General features: G+C 41.6%; 2 protein-coding genes across 2 annotated transcripts; both read left to right on the top strand.

The window, feature by feature from the left end:
- The first annotated feature begins 17 nt into the window (after positions 1-17).
- On the top strand, positions 18-5961 carry txndc15 (thioredoxin domain containing 15). Its single transcript, XM_034683834.1, has 6 exons — positions 18-220; positions 756-1072; positions 3553-3699; positions 4101-4264; positions 4496-4626; positions 5655-5961. The coding sequence occupies exons 1-6, from the start codon at positions 106-108 to the stop codon at positions 5849-5851; spliced, it is 1071 nt and encodes a 356-aa protein (XP_034539725.1). The 5' UTR covers positions 18-105; the 3' UTR covers positions 5852-5961.
- Positions 5962-6572: 611 nt separating this feature from the next.
- On the top strand, positions 6573-27649 carry LOC117812862 (pterin-4-alpha-carbinolamine dehydratase 2-like). The gene is made up of 4 exons (XM_034683835.1): positions 6573-6875; positions 7907-8038; positions 24868-24948; positions 27335-27649. Exons 1-4 carry the CDS (start codon positions 6759-6761, stop codon positions 27428-27430), a joined length of 426 nt encoding a protein of 141 aa, XP_034539726.1. The 5' UTR covers positions 6573-6758; the 3' UTR covers positions 27431-27649.
- Positions 27650-27977: the final 328 nt, after the last annotated feature.

Below are 27977 nucleotides of genomic sequence, written 5' to 3'. Positions count from 1 at the left end.
GATGTGTTACATTTATATTCCTCCGCCACTCTGTAGGTCGGAACGTTGTTTCCTGTGAGCCGGAACGAAGCTCACATCTCAACATGTCGTGAAAAGTGTTATTGAATGTTCCCAGCTTTACTTAAAAATATGACGGAGATTCTGATTAGACTCTATATTCCGTATTCTTTATTATTTTTGTCGTATCACTCTGAGCTGGTGAGGTTTTCATCCGCACAAGGTAAGGGGCTGACTTAGCTGAGCAGCGCTAACTGACAGGTAGCCATCAGGCTTATCAAGAGCTAGCAGGTTAGCATAGTGACTGATTCTATTTCATGTTAATATATAATCATTCTTATGTTGTGTTAACGTTTCCAGGTGAACCTTGTTTATTGCTCAAAGTATTACCGGTTGTTGTACAGCAATAGAGATGTGGTGACAACACCTCCGTAGTGAGTTTATGATGCATTGGAACCTGAAGCAGGCTCTAAAGTGGGCTGCTAATGATGCACTGAACATAAAGCAGCATCAGAACGACCTTTAAAACGCAGTGAGGACGACCAACGTGTGATTTAAAACACGTTAAGACATCTCAGTGCTACCTCCTTGAGACTCAACCAGCTGTTTTCATGATGGGCGACTGTAAGCTCTTTTAAATGAGATTACAACAGCCTCAACATGTCTGTAGTGCACTGCAGCTGTCACTATCACAATGAAAGGTTCAGGTAGCTGTGGGGGAAATGTCTTGTGTCCTGAGCTTTTGACTTTTCCTTCAGATTACGATGAGTCCCTGGAGCTCACCCTGTCACACAGTGCTGTGTCTGACTTGGAGAACAGTCCCAAGTTTGTGGAGTCAGAGGACCTGGACTCTCTGCCAAAGAGGCAGTTCAAAACAGCTGAGATTGCAGATGCTGTGATGGGGACTGAAGCTCCCATTGATCCATCTGACATTGAGTCCCTCTTTCCCAAGAATGTGAAAGACTTCGAGTCAGGGTTCTCCCCACCTTGTGATGAGAGCAGTGCACAGTGTGGTTCCCCTGCTCTGGCTGCTGGAGCATCACAGGAGGAGAGGAGCGCTGAGTCAACACAGCAGGTCAGTCACTGTAACATAGATACCAGTAATTATCCCTCCTAGGCGGATAAACATTTATTTACTATGTGGAGTTTTTGTTAAATGCCCCGTTAACCATTGAAAAGCTAAAAACAAACAGGACAGTCTGATGTGTGAAAAAGTTTTACAGTTAGAAGTAGCGAGTGACCGTATGACCATCACAGAGACCACCACTCGTTTTGGAAATCTGACATTAGTTTTTAGCTCCAAACTCCAAACAGACCCTAAAGATGGACACTCTTGTTTCTGTTTTCACTGAGCAATCAATCAATCAATCAATCAATCAATCAATCAATCAATCAATCAATCAATTAATCAATCAATCAATCAATCAATCTTTATTTGTATAGCGCCGAATCACAACAAACGTTATCTCAAGACTCTTTTACAAACAGAGCAGGTCTAGACCACTCTATGTCAAATTATGAACAGAGACCCAACACCAAGACAGGATAAGACTCAGTCTGACCCCACCTTAATCCACCATGAGCATTGCACCTCACAGTATTTAGCTAGTTACAGTGGAGAGGACAAACTTCCTTTAACAGGCAGAAACCTCGAGCTGAACCAGACTCATGTTAGACAGCCATCTGCCTCGACCAAGTTGGGTCTGGAAAGAGGGATAGAGGAGAATAAGAGAGAGAGGGAGCGTTGATAGTAATGAGACAAGTAGTAGTAGCTGTTGCCTCTGGAGTCCAGCACGTCCGTATCAGCTGGAGTCTGGTACGTCCACAGCAGGAGGACGTCTACGGCAGCTCAGAGGAATCTACGAGACAATGGAGCTCAGGGACTCCAGAAAGGTCTATGGTTAGTAACTTTAATGGGACAGGGAGAGTTAAAGTAAGTGATGAGGGGGTTGGGGGAAGGGGTTGAGATAGGATCCCAGTGTGTCAGTTGCCAGGGGGGCAGTCTAAAGGCTGATTTATACTTCTGCGTTGAATCAACGGCGTAGCTTACGCCGTAGGTCCGCGTAGCTCCCGTACCTACGCAGAGGCCTACGCACATAGCCGACATGCACCTCCTCCAAAATGTAACTACGCGTAGAGCCGACACGGACCGCAAGCTCTGTGATTGGTCCGCTCGACGGCTTTGTCTTTCCCGCATTCACAGCACTTCCGGGATCGGCCACACATCGGCCGTGTATTTCATCTCCTCCTCTCTATTCTTCATGTAATCATGTCTGTATGATAAACAGCAACATGTATCAGCTGTAGATTAACAGAACACGCTCTGAATCTCTGTGGAAAAGTAAACAGAGATCGTAGCAGGACCGGAAGAAGGCGACCGGCTATCAGAGAGACCGCACTGCCCTCAGGCGTTTCGGCGGAGAATTGCTGCGCGACACGAACACACCGACGCACAAGTATGTGGGGCTCATGTCCGCGTCAGCCCCTGCTGCGTAGGGGCTACGCAGAAGTATAAATCAGCCTTAAGCCTATAGCAGCATAACTAAGAGCTGGTCCAAGCCTGATCCAGCTCTAACTATGAGCTTTATCAAAAAGGAAAGTTTGAAGCCTACTCTTAAAAGTAGAGAGGGTGTCTGCCTCCCGGACCCTGACTGGTAGATGATTCCAAAGGAGAGGGGCCTGATAACTGAAGGTTCTACCTCCCATACTACTTTTAGAGACTTTAGGTAGGACCAGCAGGCCTGCATGTTGGGAGCGTAGTGTTCTAGATGGTAATAGGGCACAATGAGCTCTTTAAGATATGAAGGTGTCTGATCATTAAGAGCTTTGTAGGTCAGAAGAAGGATTTTAAATTCTAGTCTAGATTTTATGGGGAGTCAGTGTAGAGAAGCTAAAACTGGAGAGATGTGCTCTCTCTCTTCTAGTCAGTACTCGAGCTGCAGCATTTTGAACCAGCTGAAGAGTCTTTAGAGACTTCTTAGGGGAGCCTGATGAAAGGGCATTACAGCGTTACTGTTTCTGTTTTTATTTAATCAGTTTTGTCAAAGAGACATTTCAGGGTAGGAAGAAAATAAATAAATGAAGAATAGTTTTGTGCTTCTTTGTTCTTTTTCAGAAAATAGTGTTATAGAGTGTTTTGTCATGGTCTGAAAATATATTTTCTTTTTCTACCGTCAAAATAAAGTCAAAGGCTAAAATCATTGAAAATGTCCAAACACAACCTTAAGTCTGCATTTAGATCACACTAAATGTCTCAGTCATTCTCTGGTCACAGCTGTTCTCATATAATACCTCATTTAGTATGTGTTAAGGTTTTGTCTAAATGTTTGGCAAACCAAGACGTTTTAAGAAGTCGCCATGTTAGAATAATGATCATGATGATGTGCTGCTGAGATATCAGAAACCAAATCACTGATAGAGTCATTGAAGCAGGTTTGATGTTTCCATGCTTGGTTGTATACGTCCCAGCTCTTCCTGTAAAACAAACAAAGAGCTGAGTGCAGGATTAGCAACAGCAGTGCAGAAGCTGACTTCTTCTTCAATGTTCACTTTCAGCTCACTCTTGAGATGGTTCATGCAGAAGTCACACAAACAGAGGAGCAGAACACGACAGAGGCCGCCAAGACGTACAAGGTGAACTGTGACAAGAGGAACACCACAGGAATGGACATGTTCACTGTGCAGGTCCTCAATGCTTCACAGGTAATCATGCTGCCTTCTGAGACTTTCTCAGATGTATTCAAACCTTTGGAATGATGTGTTGTAGATTTGTTACAATAACCTGAGACAGAAACAGAAAAAGGCAAATCCATAAAATCACAAATAAGGCTGGACAAACAGAAGATGTGCACATGTTCTTATTCTGTGTTTCTTCTTTAGATCTTAAGTTGTTGTGTTTTGAATGAATTTGGAGTTTATGGTTCCAGTATTTGTTGAATTTGAGCCTTAGTGTAATCCTTAATACCTTCTCTATAAATGCAACAGAGTTTTAAGGCATCTTTCTTTTTAAACGTTGGATCTGATAACTCCTGTTTGTTTTTTCTGTATTATTTTGGGAAAGCTGACTCCGTCCCTCAGTTTGTATTTTCTCTTCTCTCTCTCAGGATCTGATGGAGTTCCTGAATGCTAACAGCACAGAGTGCTCTGTGGTGCTGTTCTTCACTACCTGGTGCCAGTTTTCAGCCAGCCTGGCACCTCACTTCAACGCCCTGCCCAGAGTCTTTCCCAGCATGCACTTCCTGGCGCTGGATGCTTCACAGCACAGCAGGTGAATGGTCATTTTGACTTGCACTATGATGTGTGTGTTACTCCACTAAAAGGACATTAAGTTTCCTGTTTTTTAAACCTTTTGGAGTCTTTTGTTTTGTTATCATTAGCATGTGTCTGGTGGAATTGAACCTGCATATAAATACAGTCTATAAAGATATATAATTAACTGTAAAAATTAATCATCAAGTTTTTGTTTCCTGCCCTTCTCAATCTATCCACCTTCCACCAGCCTGTCCACGCGGTTCGGGACTGTGGCAGTACCCAACATCCTGCTTTTCCAGGGGGCCAAACCCATGGCTCGCTTCAACCACACTGACAGAACACTGGACACACTCACCTCCTTCATCGCCAACCAAACAGGTAGAAACAGAGGAAACAGGACTTTTTCAAAGACATCATAAATGTGTTCAATCATTTATTGATGGTCCGAGACCAAGGGCTCACACTGCTGCTGGCCAACTTTAGATTTATCTATCCCGTTAAAGCTAGGGTTGGTAGTCACAGAAAACTAGCATGAATTTGAATGTAGCATTTCCTCAGGACTCCGTCTAACCCCTCCCCCCCTCCCCTCGGAGCTCCTCGGAGCTCCTCCTCCGCTCACATGCACTAGTGCCACTGATTGGCGACCATATGATGGTGACTGATTCAAAACCGGTCCTCAGCACATGGTTTGTGTTTTGCACTACGTCAACTCATGTCTCACTCAGTGGTAAGAAAACACCAAAACATTCTCATAGTGAAAGTTAAAAACACAAACAAACATGAAATGTACACTCTGCAGGAGGCGGGCAGAACGGCAGGACAGGATTTGATTGGTTTCATCATTTGGCTCCTGATGGCAGGGATTGGTTAGTGTTTTCCCAGGTTTACTCCGGCTGTAGATAGCAGCTTTTTTTACCTCTTTTTTAAGAACACATTATGTATTGATTACCATCGGGACAGAGAGATCATTTTAACCAGTATAACAAAAAGTGGATCTAAATCTGACTACCAACCCCAGCTTTAATATCTGCAGGTGTTGACTTAATCGTGATCATTCTGACAAGAGTAGAAATGTACCTTATTTCAGAGATAACTCCTGTTTACTGGTTTTGCGTCCTTTACCTCCAAACTCAGTAGTTCTTGGTCCATACCTCCCATGTGGTTCTAGATAGCTCTTGAGGTCTAAAGACATATTTCTGGTCTGGGTAAAAACAGATCCTTGGCCTGTTTATCTGAGTTACTGTCATGTTTTTCTTGTAGCATGTAAAGTTGTGTGTAGCCTCCTGGCTTTCATATGGAAACACTCTAAATTGAAACAGAATACCAGTTTAGAAGTTAAAGTCTATTGCTCTAAACCACACTTCAACACTGCTCATCACATTGCTTGTTTGCTTTACGTGGTCCAGGATTTGAAGCCGGCCCTGAAGGAAGCGTGCTGGATGCAGACCTTCTCGGCCCCCTCCCCAGCGTCCCAGTGACCAGCATTGACTGGCTGCTGGTCTTCTCTATCCTCTTCATCACTGGCTTCACCCTGTATGCCATCCTGCGGACGGACAGCATCCGCTGGCTCATACCGGGACAGGAGCACGAGCATCAGGACTGAAAGCACACATGGACTGCTAACAGCTGGACGTATTGATTTTATTTGTCATTAAAATTAACAGTTGCTTATTTGCTTTTGTTTCTAATGTTTGATTAAAAAATGATAACTTATGTGGGCTTGTGTGATTTACAATAAATAATATAATTATTTGTAACCATTAACATTGGAGGGACCTTTTCCATGTGTGTAGTTTGACTCCTCTCTGTACACACACTCCCCTCAGCCATAATCCTCAAAGACAAGCAGAGCCGGAGGAGAGGTTATCACTCATTCAAAGAGTATTCCTAGTCTTCAGCTGACAGAAAATACTACACGCAAAAATAAACACAAATATAACTTTGTTATCAGGTCAACAAGGATACATTTATGAATCGTATTTATCAATTTAGTCACACAGCCAAAAGGGCTTTACATAGGAACAAACTGATTTAAAATACAAACAAAAATTGAAACCAATACTTAAAAAAATAAACTTGTATGTGTGTGAAATCAAACCTTTTTTTATTTGGTCTTTGTGGATGGACCTGGTTTGCAAGGCTTCCGTTAAAGTGAATGAAACTCAAGAGTATGATGGACATCAATCAATCGTTATTTGTATTGTACCAAATCACAACAATTATGAACAGAGACCCAACACCAAGACCGGATAAGACTCAGTCTTACCCATAGACTGTAGGTCTTACCCCACCCCAGAAAAAAACTTCCTATAACAGGCAGAAACCTCGAGCAGAACCAGACTCATGTTAGACAGCCATCTGCCTCGACATGGATAGGCTCCCGTCGAAAACAGCATTTTAATCAGGCACTGAGCTAAACAGCTACAGTACACTCTGAGAGAACAGAGGTAGTTCACGGGTCACAGAGCAGAGGTGGTGGCGGTTGTAGGGCAGGCGACAGAGGGCTGGTTATGTCGGGGTTAATGTTTAGCCTGAGGACGGGCAGGTCGTGGCCCTGCAGCCGTCTCTCAGGGCTCAGGAGTCTGCTGCTGCTGCCTCCTCTCTCCGGGAACAACTCGTCCAACATGGTGAGTGCTGGCTGACAATGCATTATAGCATTAGCATTGATTTACTCAAACGTATTAGCATTAGCACCTTATCTGTTTCTTTCTGGGGTTCGGTCTATATGATCATACTCTCATGCCAGAAACAACTGTGCTACCAGTGTGTCCTCAAACAGCGCAGACGCGCTGCGCTCATGTCGGGAATAACGTGCACCAAACTCCCTCTGAGGGACGCTGAATTAAAAGCTTAACTTTATAATGCTCTAAAGATACACCCTTTAGTCACAACTTGTTCAATGTCCCTGAACGTTTCTGAGCTGGTCTTTAATTCGGCGTTCGTAGTTTGACAGATAAACTCTACTAAACAACTCCTCGGCCTTTGGGACTTTTTTTCTCTAAGCTGCATAAAGTGATAAAAAGTAGGCTTAACATGAATGACGTGCAGCTAGAGATGTCCTGTTGAAAACACATGAGTTTTCACATTTCAGACAATTGTTTATAATAATTACATCACATATGAGTTATAGTAAATAGCAACAAGTATTGAAATGAATGCATGTAAGTGTTGTTTGTTGTTTGAACGTGCTGCTGGTGGATTGATCATTACACCGTTTTAAAGATTATTGAAGCCATATAACTTAAACTTGTGAGGACTCATTGCCAGCTGGTAACTTATTATGTGTGTCAGTGGTCAGTGTATGGCTGGTGCCAGGCTGCCACCATGCGGACTCAGCAATAACGGCACCTTTTGCTGCTGCTGAAGGTACCATACGAATATACGAAGCACATCTGAAGCTTCATTGTGCTTTCATTTATAAGCAGAACCAGCACATTTAAATCAAATTCATATTAAAAAAAAGAATAAAATCAGGAAATGAACATGCTGAAGTAATGATAATACAAAGAAAGAGGTTGAAATGTGTTTGATGGATCACAGCAGGAGAACAAGTTCTGATTCATCCAGTGTAATGATGGGGATAAGAAAATACAGACACGGGTAGTAAAAAGGGGAAAACAAGGTTCAAGTCGAAATGATTTTTTTTGTGTGTCTTCAGTCTTCAGATGCACACTGGCTCGCTCCTGCAGACCGGGATCAGATGGTGATGGAGCTCAGGGCCACAGGCTGGGTGGAGGTGGAGGATCGTGATGCCATCTTCAAAGAGCTGCACTTTAAAACCTTTAATCAGGTATGTGTGTGTGTATTTATATAAAAAAATATTCATTCATAAGAATTGCATTTGCTCACTTCAGTGTTTGACAACACAACATATACGATACACTTATTCATAAAATAGAGTACACTCTTTCCATGAACAAACAGGAGCAGGAAGAAGAAGAACGTATAATACCTGCCCCTCCCCTTTATCATAACATGATCTACCACTAAACCAGAAGGCTGACCCTTCAGTAATCACCTTCTCTTTTCACTAAACATCAAACGTAACAATGAACACTGAAACAATCAAATACAGATTTACTGGATGAGTTTGTAGTTTCTCATTATTTCACCTTTTAACATTCTTTTAACTGTAAAATATTAGAGCAGCATTTTATATCATCATCCAGACATTTCCAAAGTTTAACTCTTCAAACTGAAACACACATTTGCTTTAAAGCTGGGGTTGGTAGTCTCGGAAAACTAGCATGAATTTGAAAGTAGCATTTCCTCAGGACTCCGTCTAACCCAAGCGGCAAACTCCGGTCTCAAACGATGAAGCCAATGCGGAAGTGCTATAAACTGCAGTACATCGAGAATCCGCTTGAGGCTGGCTGCAGAAACACCGGAAACTACATAGATATGAATGGGAAAAAGACGATCTTTGCAGCATTAATAAACATGTTTACAGCCTGGTTCAAAAAACGGCTTGGCCCTATGAAGCTAATCTGTGAATTTTTTTCTAACGTGACGGTTCAGAAGATATTAGGATTACGAGTTTTGCCCAAATAAGGACATGACTGACGTGACTCCCGGTCGGGAACACACAGCCATTGGCTAAGAGGCTCACACTACGTCACACTCTGCCTGGTTGAGTTCCGCATTACCAATATGGCTGCTGCCGTCGATTTGCTTCAAAACAGCTCTCAGGAGCAGATGGGTGACGTCACGGATACTACGTCCATATTTTATACAGTCTATGGTCTAACCCCTCCCCTCCTCCCCTCTGAGCTCCTCCAAAACGACGCCCCCCCGCTCACATGCACGAGTGCCGCTGATTTGCGACCATATGATGGTGACTGATTCAAAACCGGTCTTCACCAAAACATTCTCATAGTGAAAGTTAAAAACACAAACAAACATGGCTGCTGTTAGCCCTCACAACTGTCATGCTAACATTATCCAGTTGTCCTGGTGACACGATATCAGGAGAAAGTTATAAGACATATAAAACTGTAACAGCTCTACTGTTTGTTACACATGTTCAGTGTAGAGGTTCTTAATTCCTACAGTGTTGACAGTCAGTGAAGGCATCAGGAGAGGTGTAGAGTGTGCAAGCTGGAGAGAGGAGAGACAAGAGGAGAAGTTCTTCATTCATTCAAACATTGATTGTTGTTTTGTTGGTTGGCATGGTTACGGCCGACAGTGACCGGTTATTAAAGATCAACGTGTTCACGAATCGGCTCGTCATCCCTACAGCGTCCACACGGACGCTACAACATTTTCTGTAGGACTTACTGAATGTCATTAATTCTTTTGCTTGTCAGAGCCCCCGTGGTGAGAGCTTTTTAGACTCTGATCCGAACTACAGTACTGAGCAAAGCACCTCATCGGGTCAGAGGGGACAGGCCCGAGGTCGAGCGAGAGGGGCGGTCAGTAGAGTCAGGGGAAGCAGAGGCAGGGGACGGGGATGGGGAGTGAGCGCCGGGGAAATGTACGCGCAGGAGGCTGGCAGAACGGCAGGACAGGATTTGAATGGTTTAAAATTTGGGGACCCAAAAAACGGTGATTGGTTGGTGTTTTCCCAGGTTTACTCCGGCTGTAGATAGCAGTTTTTTTTACCTCTTTTTTAAGAACACATTATGTATTGATTGCCATCAGGACATGAAGATCATTTTAACCAGTATAACAAAAAGTGGATCCAAATCTGACCACCAACCCCAGCTTTAATGTCGTGCGTGTGTATGAACTTTTAAATTTGCGTCTATGATCGTCCTCATGAGATGTAAACACTAAGAGCTTCTGTAAGTTTTCAGGTACTAATTTGTTTCTGGCTTTAAACATAAATAATAATGTTTTAAAGGGAACAAAATCTTTACATTTCAACTCATGTGAGCTGATATCAAACTGTTCTCTGACATTCACCTTATTTATAAGTCTGATAGCTCTTTTCTGTAACACACACAAAGGGTTAATATTACTCATAAAAGTGTTGCCCCACACCTCCGAGCAATAACTGAAATATGGAAGAACAAGTGAACAGTACAAAATATGAAGATAAGCAGAATCCAAACTGTCCTTGGCCCTGCCTAAAACACCAACACATTTACACACTTTCCTCTACATATAATCTATATGTGGTTTCCAAGTCAGTTTATTATCTATTATCACTCCCAGAAATTTAGCTTCTGACACTATTATGCTATCAAAGTTACACCCTAACACACAAGTAGGTGGGGATGTGGTATCAGGTCCTTGGTTTGGTGTAGGGGTTCAGACCGGGGTTATAGGCATAGATTTGATGGGGGCAAGGCTTACAGTTAGGATAATCAGTTAAGAGTGGAAATACTCAATCTTTCTTCTTTGTGAGCATATGTACTATGTATGCATAGTCTTGGTATTAGAACATTGTGCAAATTTAAACATTCTCTCAGTGATCTGGCTGCCAGTTAAACACCGGAGAACAGGGGAGATTAAGACGCAGAGATCAAAGCACAGTCGGAAGGATTTTTAAGTGTTGAATAATATTTGATGTTTTAAAAGCTTAATATAATAAGCAAAAAGGGTAAATAATGTAACTTTATTATTATGTTTTAATTGTATCTTTATTTGGAATGGACAGGTAGATACAAAAGTATAACAACATTAGTATAAGTAAAAATAAATGTCTTTCCAGTTTTGTTTGTTTTGTGTCCATAAAAAACTCAACATCAGCCATCCTTGAATAAGAGTCCAAGGAAGGTAAGGTCATAGACCATGGATCAGATTTTGTTCATCCATTATGGTGTCCACACTTCACTGATAACTTTATATCTTAAATTCTTGAATCAAACAATAAGTGATCACTGGAATCCCAATAAGGACCAGTTCAGCCTCATGCAGCTCGTCAGAGTGTGTGTTACAGTGTGTTTTACAGAGTGTGTCCAGCTGCTTCAGATGGCTGGATCGAGTCTTAAAAAAACAAACCTGTAGACTCTTTCTGTTCTGTAGAAATCTGAATGTGGGGTGTGTGCTGACTGGAGGTATATTTGATTGGGTTCAGGATACAGACCAGCAGGCTGACAGCCTCTTCTCTAACCATAGGAAACACATTCATCTGTGTTTATGAGCTGAGTGGTTGCAGGTGTAGCACGAAGCAGGTTTCCTTCCAGTTGTTTTATTATGATTGTGGAATTAACTCATGCCTTCATAGAATGAGACTGATGACTATTGAAAGGTATTATTCACTCTCTATATGTGGCCACCTGTTAAAGCCGTGTCATGTGATTGAAAACTTAAAATAAGTATATGTATTTCATCCCTGCTGCCCCTACAGACATGTTTATTTGTGGCAGAGGTCGATGGAGCTGATGTTTTGATTTACAGATGATGGAAAAAATCAATTAATTATATAGTGCGCTCCTTTGGTTCTGCTGCAGGTGTCTTCCCTCTGGGTCTGTCCCTCTCTAAGGTCCTGCCTACAGCATGTTCTCATTGGCAAGCTTCTTTTTTATTGGCTGAGTTGCCCTTGTGTATGAAATGTGCTATACAAATAAAGTTGCCTTGCCTTGCCTTGCCTAGACGTCTCAGGACTGTGTGATGTAACTGTGATGAAAGTATAACTGGTTAATATGGGCGCCGTTTGTAAAGTTGTTTCTCCACATTTAGCTCCAAATCATCATAAAAATGTAGAGATATTTTAAAAGTCACTTTTTTAAAAAAAAATCACATTTAGAGGAATATTTGTGATCTTCTTCACATTTAACTTTGTTGTGAAAAATATATTAAGCTAAAATCATTGTTAAATCTTAATATTAAATCTAAATCTAAATGTTAGATATAAATGTTAAATCTAAATCTTAAATATAAATATAAATATGAAAATTAAATGTTGCTCTGTGATCCTAAATATTTAGCTAATATGCAAATTCAAACTGCCGCCTAGCAGATCTATCAAAATAAAAGCTTCATAAAGCGATACAGACTTAGCAATAGCAACTTAGCTTGTCCGTACCATAGACTGGGTCAGTCCTGTCTCTGAGCATTGTGAATTCTCTTTATAGCCTACAAAACTGCCTATCCAGCTTATATACGACAGGCAGTCCGGCTATAACCTGTAGGAGTCAGTACTAACAGACTGTGGTTAAGATATCTGTATCACTTTATGATGCTTTTATTTTGGTACCCATAGCGCCCAATACAAATTCACACTGCCGCCGAGCGAAAATACCAAAATAAAAGCATCATGAAGTGATACAGATATCCCAACCATAGCCGGTCAGTACTGATTCCTACGGGTTATAGCCGGTCTGCCCGCTGTAATAATGCTGGATAGGCAGTTTTGTTTCACAACAAAATTAAATATTTAGAATGCCAAACATAGACTGTATAGATAATGGACGTAGTCTCCGTGACGTCACCCATCTGTTCCTGAGCGCTGTTTTGAAACCATTCGTCGCCGGCCGCCATATTGGAAATGTTGAACTCATCCAGACTTAGTGTGAGGTAAAGAGTTTGAGCCTCCTAGCCAACAGCTATGTGGTCCCGCCTGTTGATCAAGTCAGTCATGTCCTTATTTGGGCAAAAACTGGCAATCTTAATATCTTCTGAACCGTTGCTTTAGAAAAAAAATCCTGTTACAGTGTGTGCTGACAGAGATGTTTATTTCTGCTGTAAAGATCATCTTCTTTGAATGGGTGTGTATGTGGTTTTGGTGTTTCTGCAGCCAGCCTCATGTGGACGCTTGATGAACTGCAGTTTATAACACTTACGCATGGGCTTCATATTTAATATATTTTCACAACAAAATTAAATGTGAAGAAGATCAAAAATATTCCTCTAAATTTGATAAAAAAGTGACTTTAAAAAATGCACTCTGTTTTGATGAAGTTTTGGAGCTAAATGTGGAGAAATGTTGCTGTTATTTTCAGTGTGCACAACTTTACAAACGGTGACCCCTAGGTTAAGTGTTAACCTCTGGTTTGATTAAACATTTGTTGAAGCTATTTAAACAAAGTCTTGTTTTAGAGTTTGAAATATTCCAAATTATAAATTTAGACAGAACATTTTTCACTTTTTTTTACTGTTGATACGTATCACTTCCACATATCAGTTATTGATCTCATGATTTCCTGATAATCACTGTCAGTTTTTTCCCAAAAAACAATATCAGCCAACTCGTACTTTGTAGAGTTGTTTTGGTGGTAAAGACTACATAAGTGTTTATTTCCATTTCTACATGAGTGTAACACAAGCTCATCAGGATTGTTGTTTCCACTAACACGGAGGATGGATCACTGAGGTGCAGATTTGATGATAGAATAAGGCATGTTCAGTGACCTTCCTAACAGTATCACACTGAGACTTATTTGACACTTCACATTACGTCTGCGTCTTCTAAGGGAAACAGAAACACTCACATGCAGGCACGCAGCTCTCCATTTTTCTCAGCACTGTCTCTGTGAAGTAAACTGCAGCATCTCAAGGCCACTTAGCGGACTTCTTCTAATCCCGTCGTTAGTTGTTTTAGCCCGTAAAATAGTCTGTTTTTACACATCCCCGCATTTGAAGTCAGGGGGCGGGTGCTGACCTCCCCCATCTGCTCCTTCTGGCTCTAAAGCCTCTCCTCTTACTCTGACACGTCAGGCTGCATTACCCTGAGACACACCAGGCCTCCAGTTGGCATTAATTGGGGTTTCGATCAGAATGATTTCTTTCACAAACAATCAAATTGGTTAAAATGTTTCATCTGGTTCACAAACCACTAACAACCCCATCTTTCCTTCTGGTGGATGTTTTTTTTTTTTTTTGAGCTCTTTGCCACCCTCTTTTCCCCATCGCTCTCTCTCTCTCTTCTCTCTCTCTCTTCTCTCTCTCTCTCTCTCTCTCTCTCTCTCTCTCTGTCTGTCTCTCTGTCTCTCTGTCTCTCTCTGTCTCTCTCTGTCTCTCTCTGTCTCTGTCTGTCTCTCATTCCCACTCTGTGCCCCATGTTATTGGGGAATGAGCTCATGTTGTTCCAATTTGACATGCTGGCAATCCTCTCTGCTGTCTTTTCACCATCTTTGACTCTTTGTCCTCTTTGGTGCATGAAAAACAAACTCCAGCTTGTTTTTCATCGCTCTTCTTAAAGAGCTTTTACTGGGAAGGGTCGGGGGAGAAGGGGAGACATGCTGGCTGATCTCCATTCGCCACTTATCTCTCCATGATGGGCTCCAGGAAATCAGATCCCTGAGAGTTTTATAATGACATTTTGAAAATCATTTCTATGCGAGTTAAAACACTTCCTCACTGTGGCCTCTAGGGGGCGGTAGAGTCGTGTCTATTACTGTGAATGCACAGTGGCAGTCTGTTGAAGTGGAGCTGAATACAAGAGGCACTGAGCCTCTGCTAGCTTTAGATTAACGTAAAAGAAAAGGACAGCTGGATTTGCTTTTTTGGTTTGATTACAGCAAGTGGAAAGTGTTGTGATGCTGCTGTGACCCGCTCTGTAATTTATCTGCGGCATGTGGGTAAACCATCGTCAGCTGGAGTTATTTTCCTCATCTAAGCCAGTAATATTTGATCGAATTTGAGAGGTTAAATCCTCTCCTTGGACTCTCTTCGGCCAGTGCGAATCACTGCAATCATGTGGAAACGTGTGTGTGTGTGTGTGTGTGTGTGTGTGTGTGTGTGTGTGTGTGTGTGTGTGTGTGTGTGTGTGTGTGTGTGTGTGTGTGTGTGTGTGTGTGTGTGTGTGTGTGTCTGTGTGTCTGTGTGTGTCTGTGTGTCTGTGTGTCTTTAATACTGTAAATTTGGTTCTGAGTTGTACTTGTTTTGTAGGTTGCAGTCACTGATACTGTTGACCAGCTTCATGCTCTGTATGTTTACAGATGACCATCTGCTTTACATTTCAGCGGATGCAGTGGAATCATACATGCAACATATTTGAAATGGGTGGCTTGAAGATGCAGTTTGTGAAGGGGAAGTGAGCTGTGCATGCTCAACTGTTGTGTCTAGTTAGCTGAAAGTGACAAGAATGGCATTCCCTCTTTCCCCACAAATATTCTCTCATGCAGCGATTGGGAGAAAATCCCTCAGAGGCTGCTCGAGGGATGGAGACATTGCGGGTTGCTGTACAGTGAATAAGCCACTCCTTTACTAATTGAGGTAAATGTCTGTGTATTCAGTGCAATATTTTTTTTTATTGATAGTTAAAGGGAAGTCCACCAGAGTAGCTTTCATCAGGTTTTGCAGATGTGGATAGGTGATGTTGTTTTTTGTGAAGTGTTGGAATGATGAGTGTGTTGACTGAAAGTGGAGCGACAGAAACACTGACGTTCATTGAAATGCCAAACATGAAGATCTGCTGCTTTTCTCTGCTTCATGTGACAACATGTTACATTTTTAGGACCAGAAAAAGACATCATAAAGAATCATGGGGAATTGTCATGGATACCAACTTGCTCCTTTTAAAACTTAAAATATTAGATTATTTTACTAATTGTTCAACAGATCAGCAGGTATAATACTAACAAGTAAAATAACTATAATCACCTTTTTAGGATTACTGATCTACTGAGTGAACCTGGTTTACTTTCCAAAATTTCAAGTACAGGAAATATTTGTGCTGTGCAGAAACTTTGTCTCTAGTGGTTTAGCTAATATATTACTATGGCAACAAAATGTCATCAGAGTTAATTTGACACAGTGTTTACAAAGAAAATGATTAGGTAATTAAAACCAAGTGTTCAACATCAATCCCCCCACTGTCTGCTAAACGTGTAATGCATTAAACTCAGTCATGTTAAGTGAATTAAGACCCAGGTGGTGTTCTCTTGGTAAAGACTTTATTGCTGTGTCAACATTTTGTGCTTATAAAAAAGTGAGTAGATGTCAATTCACAATGACTTGAAATGAAAGGCACTCTTGTTAATATTAAAAGGACAGGGAGGTGTTTTAGTCGGCATCGCCAAACTCAACAGGAGCGCACAAATACCACAGACAGATGGTGATGGGAGGTAGCTAACCCCACACACTCGCTTCAGGAACTGTTTTTAGTGACCCTACAAACCTGACAGTAATTAGTGTCAAATACACCTGTCCAAAAAATAAATAACAAACAAGGCTGTTTGAAGAAAAAAAAAAAGCACATTTAAAGTCATAACTGAGCATGAAAGTAAAGACAAAAACGAATTTGACACAAACAATGAGCTTCAGCTGGAGTTCCCCACAGACAACAAAACACATTACAAAAAAAAGCTGCAGCGTCCACTCAGCTCCTGGACTTAAGTTCCAATTTAGAGCCTGAGGACAGTGCTGCTGTGTTTCCGCAGCCCCCTCTGCTCCCGGCGCTTCGCTCTCTGAGTTTGATCCCCCTTTTTATATTCAGTGAGGGGCTCCCTCTCCTCCAAAGCTCCCTCAAGCCTCGGCCTCTCGTTACGGGCCTCGCTCTGCTTGTGTTCAATAAGTTGTCCTACAACTAAACCTGAGCCCTTGGGTAAACCCAAGTCTCAGAGCCGTCCCCCTCCTGCTTTACACACACACACACACACACACACACACACACACACACACACACACACACACACACACACACACACACACACACACACACACACACACACACACACATACCTACCTATAAGCCCTTGTCTTGTCAAAACTCTAACAAAAAACTGTGACTGCTGATACCTGGATTTTTTGGGTGTAATACTATCATTAAATAAAAAGAATAATATGGAAAATTCTACTTTAAAGAATTAATAAACACATTTGTACTGACATAAATACAAAGCATCAGCCTAAATATTTGTGAGGTTGTAGAAGGTCAAGTGGTTTTTAAAGAACTGCCAAAGAATGTCATCAGCTGACAGTGTTGGTGTTGTAAAAAATGCTGCTTCAGTGTCAGTTTGATATCAAGTTTTGGCAGGAACACAGAAAACGGGTTATTTTCCAGCATGAAGATGTTGAAACTTGTTGAAGATAATTCATGTCACTTGTATTTACACACACACACACGTATACGTAACAACCCTACACAAACACTCACACTGTATCTCTTACTCTCAGCGAGAGGTTAATCGGCTCAGCGGTGTTCAGTTCCCACCTCCATCTCCAAACTGGAACTTTCCCTGGGAACTGGAGGCGTCCTGCATTGATCTGGTCATGTGAAAAATGGCTGGAGGGAAGCGGCGAGGTGTGGCGCCTGAACGGAGGTGGTTGGATAATCTGGCTATCAGTCGGTGGGTAAGCTAAGACGGCTCTGACGTCTGCTGCCTTTTGACGAGCTCGCTGTCTTTTTAAGCCCTGCCTGGTTACGCTGCAGTTAATGACAGGGTCTGCATAAGTCGGCCTTAACACCATGCTCGAGCATTACATGACACGCTTTACATAAATAGAAGCTGACTTGCATGAACATTGCTAACACAGGATATTAGTCACTTAATGAGTGCTCACAACGTGCATGGCCTTAGTCAGAGTATCAAATGGAAGCTCCTCCGTGTTAACTTGAGAAGATTATGATCTTACACACACACAGCAGAGCTCTCGACATGGAATCACTTGGCTGCTTCTCTTCATCATTTTCAATATTTTGCTTTAAGTTACACGTCAACTTAGCGGGCAGCCTTGTCCGACCAACTGGAAGCCTGTGGAGAGCAGTTTTGGAAAGAAGAGTATTGAGACATAAGAGGTGTGGTCATCATCATCATCATCTTCACAACCACCACCACTGCTGTGCAATTCACAGCGTTCTCGAGGAGTGAAGGTTTCATCGCGGGGTAATCATCGGGTAGTCCTGGTGGTGTGTAATGGAGGAGAGTCTTCATGTGTGTGTCGGCACATAGCTGAATATATCCCAAGTGTGCGATATGTGCACTCATACATGGATGAGCGTACATGTGTGAGTCTGTCGGAGGCTAGTTAAGAGTAGGCACAATCTGCATGCACTTAGTGCTGGCAGAGCAGAGCAGGCGTTTCTAAGCCCCTGGACCAGGCGGTGGTGGAAAACCGATCTGTAAATAACAGACACATGTGTTTGAAACCGAGTCCTGTACTCCAGCCCATGGCCGCAAAGAGAGAGAGAAACACTACTCTGGTCGGACGTCAAATTGTCTCATCCAGTGTTGTATGACAATCACGCTGTAATAGCACCAAACCGGCCCCTCAGAAGCGGGTATGTGGAGAAAGGGGCATAGTGGGAGTCTGCCGACGGGTGTTTCTGATTATTTAAGATTGAGGCCTGGGTAATGTCATGTCAAATTAGCAGAGTCTGACAGCTACAGCTTGTTGGTCCAGTTGGCGAGAATGCTCAGCTGGATGGAAGGATGGATGGATGGATGGATGAATGGATGGATGGATGGATGGATGGATGGATGGGTGGATGACTGACTGACCTTGTGGCTGGAGAACTGTGGCCCGTTCATTACAAATGGTGTATACAAAGCCCTCTGAGAGGCAGAGTCCTTGACCTCTGTTGACATAAGACCTCAGCGTGGGGTTTCCTTGTTTGGCCCAAGTGGAGGCTGTTGAGTTGACCTACGAGTGACTGACAGGCGTAGCACCTCCACTTCGCTAGCATTGTCTCCCACTGCTCTCTTTACTGCCCCCCAGGGACCTCCACCTGTGGGAGTGGGCCAATGTAGGGCATCAATATTCAGGCTTTTAAAGGATTTCAAGCCTTTTGGACATCCAACTCCAATTCATTGGCAGAGGGAGATTACTGCTTCTCTCATGTTGTCGCTCCCCACAAAGATTCTTTTCTAAGGGTTCATGTTGCATCAGGCTAAACTTCACATCTTCTGTTTCACATTCTGCTTTCCTACAAATCATATTTTACTCTCTGGTCCATTTGCACATCAGTTTGAGTCTGCTTTATTGTCTTACTTTGTTCCCTGTAATAAAAGTTCCATTGTTAAAAGTATAATTCTGCAAACATTTGGAATTTTTTGAAACAAATGTTACTGCAGCGGTGTGGATTACAGACCCTTCAAAACATGACAGGTAGCAGGATCCCCTGTGTGTTAAGAGGGAAATAAGTCCACAAGTCCCACATGCTGGTCAAGGTAAGGAGCCTGAAAACAGTTTCCTTCTCCAGTGGGAATAAATATATTTTTTTACAGCAATATGCAACCTTATTTTCTGGCAGACATATGGCCCAGCCATAATTTGGGCAACATTGGGTCTGCTGACATATCCTTACTCTGCCAATAACTTCATGAAGAACCTGACAGATCTGTATTTTCCTTATACAGAGCTTCACTTGGTGTTCAGTAGTCGACATAAACACATAACATAACCAGACACAACTCAAACAGAACTGTTTCATAAATGATTCCTCTTATTTAGGTATTTTGATAATTATAATGGAATATTTTACGTCCATGCAGATATATCTTCCGTGAGTCAAAGCTGATCCTTTCATATTGGTCTGGCTCAAGAGTCAAATATTCTATCCTCTGCAGAGTGCCCTCTAATGGAGAAACAAGGTTCAGTTTTCCAACATACATGATAACATATCAAGGATGAAAACGTATAAAAGTAAACAGCAGCAACATATGACAACAATACCAATCAAAGTCACCACAAAAAGCAGCTCTGGAATTACATCATCATTTTATGGGGACCATTTTATGGTGCTGGCATTGGCTAGAACTGAATACCTCATGGTTTAGCAGATATCTTTAACATCACTATGTGAACAGAAACACACTGCCTGTCATCATCATCATGGTCCAACTCTGTGACCTGAGTGGACTGTGTTCCCCTGCAAAGTCTCTTAACAATAAGAATACAAATACTAATGTTAGCTCCAGGTCCACTGCACCACAGTATTAGCCCCTGTTTCCAGCATGCTAACTAACATCATGTGTTCTGAGGGTATCTCTGCCTGTCCTCTGTATTTTGTTGTACAACAGTAGAGAGGTCCGTAATGAGCCAATTAGCTTTAATATACTTAAGCCATTGACGGTATACTAATTTGGATAACATGCCTCCATCTTCTCCCGCTTTAAGATGTGAAGCTGAAACACGACCTTGATCAGAATCAGAGTTCCCGGGGAGGAAAATTCAGTCATTACAGAGCTCTTATAAACAGTATGTAAGAGAGTCAAAATATGAATAGAAGAAGGAATAAAACAAGATATAAATACAAATAAAATAAGATCAAATAAAAATAGAATACAGATCAAATAAAATAGAATACAAAAAAATTAAGTATATATAGAAGCGCAGAATAGTTAGAGTAACCTATGTACAAGAGTGCTGGGAATGAATGAGGTATATACAAGGATGTTAAGGTGGCAGGGATATTGCACAGTGTATTGCAGGGTTATTGTACAGTTATTGCACAGAGTACAGGTTATTGTAAGGTTATGGTAAGGTTATTGTACAGTTATTGCACAGAGTACAGGTTATTGTAAGGTTATTGTAAGGTTATTGTACAGTTATTGCACAGTTATTGCAAAGGGTACAGGTTATTGTAAGGTTATTGTACAGTAATTGCAAAGGGTTCAGGTTATTGTAAGGTTATTGTACAGTTTTTGCACAGAGTATAGGTTATGGTAAGGTTATTGTAAGGTTATTGTACAGTTATTGCACAGAGTACAGGTTATTGTAAGGTTATTGTACAGTTATTGCACAGAGTACAGGTTATGGTAAGGTTATTGTAAGGTTATTGTACAGTTATTGCACAGAGTACAGGTTATTGTAAGGTTATTGTACAGTTATTGCACAGAGTATAGGTTATGGTAAGGTTATTGTAAAGTTATTGTACAGTTATTGCACAGAGTACAGGTTATTGTAAGGTTATTGTACAGTTAATGTACAGTTATTGCACAGAGTATAGGTTATTGTTCAGTGATCAGAGGGTGGAGTTGTCTGATGGCCACAGTCAGGAATGACCTTCTGTGGCGTTCTGTGGTGCATTTAGGAAAAATGGTGATGGGCGCTGACACATTAAACTGGTGGAGCCAAGGCGCGTACAGAAGCGATCTGGCTGGTGGACTAATGAAACTGAAGTCCCACCCCTTCTGCTAACCAGAGCACACGTTAACCTCACTGGTCAAAGGTTGAAAACCCTTCATGTCCGTGCAGAGAGGAGCAGAATAGATTTCTGCAATGATTTGAGGCAGACACTCATGGCTATGTAAAGTTTGATGTTTGATGTTTATTACGGGCTCTCGCTGGTATCTTGAAAGAAAGCTGCGGTTTTCTGTATTCGTCAACAGAGCTGTCAATCAGTCAACTTTTTAACATCAAATGACAGATTAAAACTAAACTCAGAAAAAAGATTGTTTTCCCCCTAAATACTATTTTCCACAGCAACAAAATGCATAGAACTGACGGGATTGAATACGGGTATATGTTTGACACGCAGATTATCAACGATCAGGCTCATAAAAATATTATCCGCGGACATAATCTTATAAAGTGAAGGTTGAGACTACTAATAGAAAATTACTTCAGACTCGCAGTGTCCAGTTTTCTGTCTACTCGTTCTTATTGAGAAAAATAAACGTGTGTATTTGATCAGGTGTCAACTGGGAGCGCAACTGGGTCATAATCAGTCCCGCTGCAGAAAAGCCCAGACGGCTCTGAAGTTGCTGATCTGTAAACGTAGTGTACCTGAATTTCCCACCTGTCTGTTGCCTTCGTATCCAAAGGTGGGAAATGTCCTGTTTATAGTAGTGAACCTTCGTGTCTGTGTCGTTGTTGGCGGCAGTTTTGTATTGATCCTCTTTTTAAAAAGCGCACGGGGAGACCTGACGCGCAGCCGCAGCCCCCAGCAGAGCATCTCCGCTGTGCACAACACCTTTAACAGCTGATTCACATCCAAACATGCTTTAAACTTAAAACACCTCCCTGATAGCTGAGTGTAATATGAGACCACGTGATGTTTGTTCCACGTGACGGAAAATTGATAACAAAAATGTGTGTTTCGAGTAATTTCTTAACAATCAATGAATCGATAATCGATTAATTGTGGTCATCCCTAGAACCAACCAATCAAATTAAAGCACAAGTATTAAAGGGAGGTCACTATGTAAAACCTGCAGGTTCCATGTCTTTGTATGCATAAAATACACTTTTCTTCAGCATATCTGAAATATAGGACGGTGAGCTTAGGTTCTGTTTCAGAGGCCAGGCTGAAAAGAGACATTTGGAGGGAATATTGTATGTTTGTAACCTAGAGATCTGCAGGAATCCTCCTGAATCCCTCTACCTGTCACCCAGTGTACCTCAGCTGAGGATTATCCAGAGCTAAGAGAGAAAAGGAGAGGTAGAGACAAAACAGAGAACGCAGAGAGAACGAGGGTGGGGGGCATGTTCAAACAACACCTGACATGACAGGCTGCTTAGCCATCTCCATTAGAGCCAATGAGAAGTGAGAAAAAGCAGACCGCCTCAGACTCCAAATTGGTGCCAGTGGGGTCAAGTTGCAGGAATATGCCAATTACTTAAATTGATCAGGCGACTGTTTCCTTGATAACCAATTTGATCAAGCTGCTGCTCGTGTTACAGCCGCCACGCTGCACGGCCACTGAACAGGACAAACGCTAAAAAGGCTTAACGCAATTTCTCCAGCAGAGTAATTCTGTTTCGTCATGTCGGGTGATGGACGTGTCCAAAGCCCCGGCCTGTAAACAATGGCTGTTCAGTTGATTTAATTAGACAGGGAGGAAGTATTTAGGGGCTTAATTGAGATTGCTGAGGGAAATTGCTCTAAAATAGCTCTCCCTGATTATTTTCCCCTCTTCACTGTGGGCATGACGAGGGATTTCACTCTCGTCTTTGTAGATAATTAGAATAACTATAATCACTCCCTGGATGGCCTGTGATTGGAGAGAGACACATGTCAAAGTCCAAATATGAAGAGTGTGTGTGTGTCTGCATGCTGTGGGCTGAGGGGGTGTGGAAATATGAACATACATGCCTTCATGAGTGGGTCTGTGTGCACATAAAGGCCGTCTCGTAGTCCCTGTGCTGCACACTGTGTGTCTGTGGCTCAGAAACTGCTGTTCAGTCGTTCGTAAGGCTGCAGAAATAAGTCCAGTAATCCAGAACTCAAGTAACAGATAATTGGCAAATATTTAGCATATCATTTAATCTTCTTGATTCATTTTGTAATTATAATTTATGATGATATTGAGATTCATTTTCAGACGAAACAAAGACACGTGATCATTACATTTTTGATGAGCACTTTCCTCTTATCTTTCATGTTGTAGAACCAATAAGTCATTGATTTGTGTTTTATAAACTCTGACCTCATCAGTAAAAGTTGACATAATGGGAACAGTATAACTTTGTTTCCGTTTTCTACATCAACATATTGCTCCTGGAGATGCCATGTGTCAGCTGGGCTTGTTTATATCCAGGTAGTAGAGCATTGTAGCATTACAGCAGCAGACATTAACGGACCTACAGCTGCAGCTGCTGGCAGGTGGCAGCCCTACAGCTCAGGCACAATATATTACCAGCGTTTCAGGCCTATTGTAATAAAAACATGACTCAGTTATTTGACTGACTAGTAATTCTGGTAAAGACTAGCAAGAGTGACGACGTTAAATAAGAATAATAAGAATAATAAGAAGAAGAATAATAAGAATAATAAGAATAATGATGATAATAATAATGTTAAGTGGGACACTCAAAGGCACTTTATAGATCATAAAAGCAGATATTAAAGGACCCAATAGAAACAAACAAGAAACAGTGAATAAAGCAACATTAAAGCTGTAAAGGTGAGTTTTGAGCCAGGATTTGAAGGTGGGTAGGTAGACCTGGGTAGGTCAGTACAGTCACAGATCTGTTTGGGGAGGGAGTTCCAGAGGGAGGGGGCAGCTATAGAGTACACTCTGTCACCCCCGGTTTGGTGCTTGGTCCGGAGGTTTTCATGGGAGGAGCAGAGACCACGGGGGGAGGGTGTGAGGGTGAAGCAGGGCAGTGAGAGAGTAGAGGGCCAGGTGATGGAGGGCTTTGTAAGTCAGGAAGAGTAGTTTGGGGGGCAGGGAGTCAGTGGAGGTTTCGGAGGACAGGGGTGATGTGATGTTTAATCAGTTAGTCACCTATCATTGGTTAAACTCTCTGTGGCAACATTTCACCTCATATCTAATATTCATAGAGACTATATGCTATTATACAGTGGTGATCATTATCTTTATTAAGTGTGTGTGTGTGTGTGTGTGTGTGTGTGTGTGTGTGTGTGTGTGTGTGTGTGTGTTTATGTGTATGTGTCTGACTATTTCCCTATACTGTAAAAGTTTCTTTTGTCATTGCAGACAAAGCTTAAGGAGCCTTTAGATGACCTTACTGTTTTTGCAAATAGCACTTTACATGTACACAGAAATGATGTCCAATGAAACTGTTACTGTCAAATGTAAAATGAAGATATAATGCACATCATGAGAGGATCTTATCTTGTAAAGCGTACTTTACTGTCCCACACAGGTCATAAAAATGACCCTAAAATGGGAGGTGGTTTGCTGTCTTTTTTAAAACGTTTTTGCACTATGATGAAACTTCTCTTTTTCCCCATCCATGTGTTATAAATGAGGTCAGAATAGACTCGAGAGTCACTCAAACAAATCCATAATGAAGCTTTGGTCATAGACGTGCTGGTTTTTAGCTGAAACCAGAATCTTCCTGATTTGTTTTGACGTTTGCTGGTTTGTGTCTCTGCAGGCATTTGGCTTCATGTCCCGTGTGGCTCTGCAGGCAGAGAAGATGAACCACCACCCAGAATGGTTCAATGTTTATAATAAGGTAATAACTTGCTCCAAATTGTGGTGATAAAAAAAGACATGTTTGTTGCTGCATTATTTTAGTATCTGTTACAGAAATCACAACTTGAAGAATGGAGCGGTGTAATTATGGCTATGTGATTGAGTTCCTGTTATATATCTGCAATGCCACACTGGATTTATGACAAATTATAGACACACCTAAATCCATCGACCGTGGATGAAGTCCGATTTTTTCATGTCAAACTATCATTGCTGGTTCTGGAGAGCTTTGTTACACACTCAGTTTGTCACATACAGAAAAATGTAGCTTCATGCTATAATCCCGCCGTTTCTCTTGTGGAAAGCTCTGCAAATATCTCTACCTCCACAAAGCCCCCCACAACCCCAACACTCGAGCACTCTCTCACTTTCTCTGACTCAGAACTAAAGTAGCGGTTGATATGACAAACTGAGTCCCTGAAAATCTCTCCGCATTAGGCTGCAGCCACTGAGTTAGTGTGTGGTGGACCGGGCCGCTCTAACAGGAATGCTGCTCCTAATCCACTCTTTATTAAAGTGGCTGCAGCACTGTGCTACAGGTCTCTGGGCCCCCGCAGCACTTTCCACCAGACACTTTCTCACAAATCCCACTCTGAGTGGGCTTCAGCCTCACTAAATACATGATCTATGCTGAGCTTCTGCTAATATTCTATTAATTTGTCTGCATGCTCGGATCTGTTGTCTTGGCTCTCAGTTTTTAGATGTGAGTTTACAAACATTCAGCTGGACTCCAGAGTGGCTCTGCAGGGAGTTAGCTCATTGGCTGAATCAAACGTCAGTGGATGGAGCCAGACAACATCCACTCATTATTTCAATTACCTCTGAACGCAGCCTGTGGGAGAGAGATTCTGAGTCTGAGAGTTTATCAAGAATTATCTTTTTTTAAATTGATCTTTTAGAAATTAGCATTTTTATTTTTTTAGGCAAAAAAATTAAAAAGCTGGTGACAGCGGAAAATGTGGGGGAGATGGAGAGGGGAAAACCTGCTGAAATTGAGATAAAAATATTGATTGAAATCTTATTGTATACATGAAGTACAGACAGGAAGTCAGAATAAGCCTAGTTTACCATAAAACTGGACTACATAGGGAACTGCGAGCTTGTGCTTCCTGAAGAAAATCAAACAGAAAATAAACAAACAAAAGAAAAACTGTCAGAACTTTTGTGCCTTCATGCATCGTGTTCACTGGCTGAGTCTGACTTGAAGTGTGTCACAGAAACAGCCACAACAAGAACAACTCAACATGTAAAGCTTTATTTTTTTTGTAAAATATGTTGTCCTAAGGCGTTTCCTAACATGAATAGCCCCAAATCTGCTCAAATATAAAGATGAAATGAAGCTGAAAATCACTCCAACAAACAGATTTTACAAAGTCAGATTTACAAAACATACAAAACATGGCAACCTTACGACTCCTGAGAAACAGACCTGACAGTGGTTTGAAAGAAGAGGGAAAAAGGAGAAGTAACTCACAAGTCTTTCTGTTCCTTTAGAGTCTCTCTGTGAAAGTGTTCTTCGGAGCATCTTTCACAGACTAAAGTGATGCTGCTTGCCTATTTATCTCAGTCAGCTTGCTCCAAGGTACGGGCCCCAAAGAAAAAACTCCACCCTCTAACTCCACGTACATTTATATTTGATGTTCATTACAGAAAAATGTGTTCTTTTTAACCTCTTTTAATATAAAGGGATGTTAGCTACTGCTCCCACAGGCACATGTATTTGCTTCTACTGAAAACAACAGATGTGATACTCCAGAGAATATTATCTTGGATGACTTGATCTTCATGATGGAAAGCTGAAGTTGTATTTTGGAGAACAGCAGCTGTAGTCAGATTTAGAAGGTATCCCAGCAATAGTCTGCAGTCACGGCACAACAGAAACCTGAAACAGAGATTTGTGTATGAAACAATGTTGACAGAAATGTCTCCTTCAGTGATATCTGCTTCTGATACTGATGAACACACTCTTCACTTAGAGGAACATATACGATACGATGTACTTTATTGTCCCTGTAGGGAAATTTGTCTTTGACATCAGTGCTGCACATGTTACCTGCTCCTTCAAAAATCACCACAATGACACAAGAACACATAAATAAATCAGAAACAATACAATGAATAGTCCACATTAATACAACACACAGCATACTCTTAAAGAGAGAACACCATAACACTGTCCCAACCCTAACAGTGTTATGGTGTTGTACATTTATGAGAGTCTGACTGACTGCACCAACATTCAGTTTTAGATCTCCCTGAACTTTTGAACTCTGTTGTATTTTTTGAGTCAAAGATGTGTGAAGCACTGATAATCATCATCAAGCTGTTTTGTTTCTTATTGTAATAATGTGTGCGTGTTCTCACAGGTCCAGATTACACTGACGACCCACGACTGTGGAGGGCTTTCTAAACGGGACATCAAACTGGCCAAGTTTATCGACAAAATTTCACTGTCCATGTAATGTTCCTGTCATTATTCAGAGAGTTTCTTCTGTTAAATGAACAACCTTTGACTGTCATAATTATTCCTTTACAGAATCTGTTTATTACTGATCCATCAAACTCTTGTCTAGAACACAATCTGTTAAAAGTAATCATATTTTTCTGTAATGTATGAATGTTGTTTGTGCTTTATTTTGTACAAACGTTCAGTAAGAATAAAACTGATTTTGTCAAACAGAGTTGGATCTGTAATTGATTTATAATGACGTAGAACTCTGCTCGTCCTCCTCATGTCCAGGTTTGTAGTAATCCCTGCTGTGTTTTCCCTTCAGGGCTCCATCACTGAGAGACTCTCAGAGGTCTATTTAAGTGTTTATTTTCACACCGGGAATTAAGATGGTCTGTCTTTAGTGATCCAGAGGACACGTTCAGTCCTGGATCACACCACATTTCCTCCTCTCAGACACGGAGAGTGGAGTGAAATGAAGAAGAGTTTACGGTCAGAAAGAAGGGATTCATTTGATGTAGGTTGGATGAGGCTGACAGGCTGCCGTGTTTTCCTGACAT

This window comes from Notolabrus celidotus, chromosome 5 (assembly GCF_009762535.1).
Source record: "Notolabrus celidotus isolate fNotCel1 chromosome 5, fNotCel1.pri, whole genome shotgun sequence".
Lineage (NCBI taxonomy): Eukaryota > Metazoa > Chordata > Actinopteri > Labriformes > Labridae > Notolabrus > Notolabrus celidotus.
This window is presented reverse-complemented; position numbering and strand designations above follow the sequence as displayed.

Coding starts and splice junctions, on each gene's coding strand:
- txndc15 (XM_034683834.1), top strand. CDS start 106: ATGTTCCCAGCTTTACTTAAAAATATGACGGAGATTCTGATTAGACTC. Junction 3,700..4,100: donor AGGTCCTCAATGCTTCACAG/GTAATCATGCTG, acceptor TCTCTCTCTCAG/GATCTGATGGAGTTCCTGAA. Junction 4,265..4,495: donor GATGCTTCACAGCACAGCAG/GTGAATGGTCAT, acceptor ACCTTCCACCAG/CCTGTCCACGCGGTTCGGGA.
- LOC117812862 (XM_034683835.1), top strand. CDS start 6,759: ATGTCGGGGTTAATGTTTAGCCTGAGGACGGGCAGGTCGTGGCCCTGC. Junction 6,876..7,906: donor GGAACAACTCGTCCAACATG/GTGAGTGCTGGC, acceptor GTGTGTCTTCAG/TCTTCAGATGCACACTGGCT. Junction 8,039..24,867: donor ACTTTAAAACCTTTAATCAG/GTATGTGTGTGT, acceptor GTGTCTCTGCAG/GCATTTGGCTTCATGTCCCG.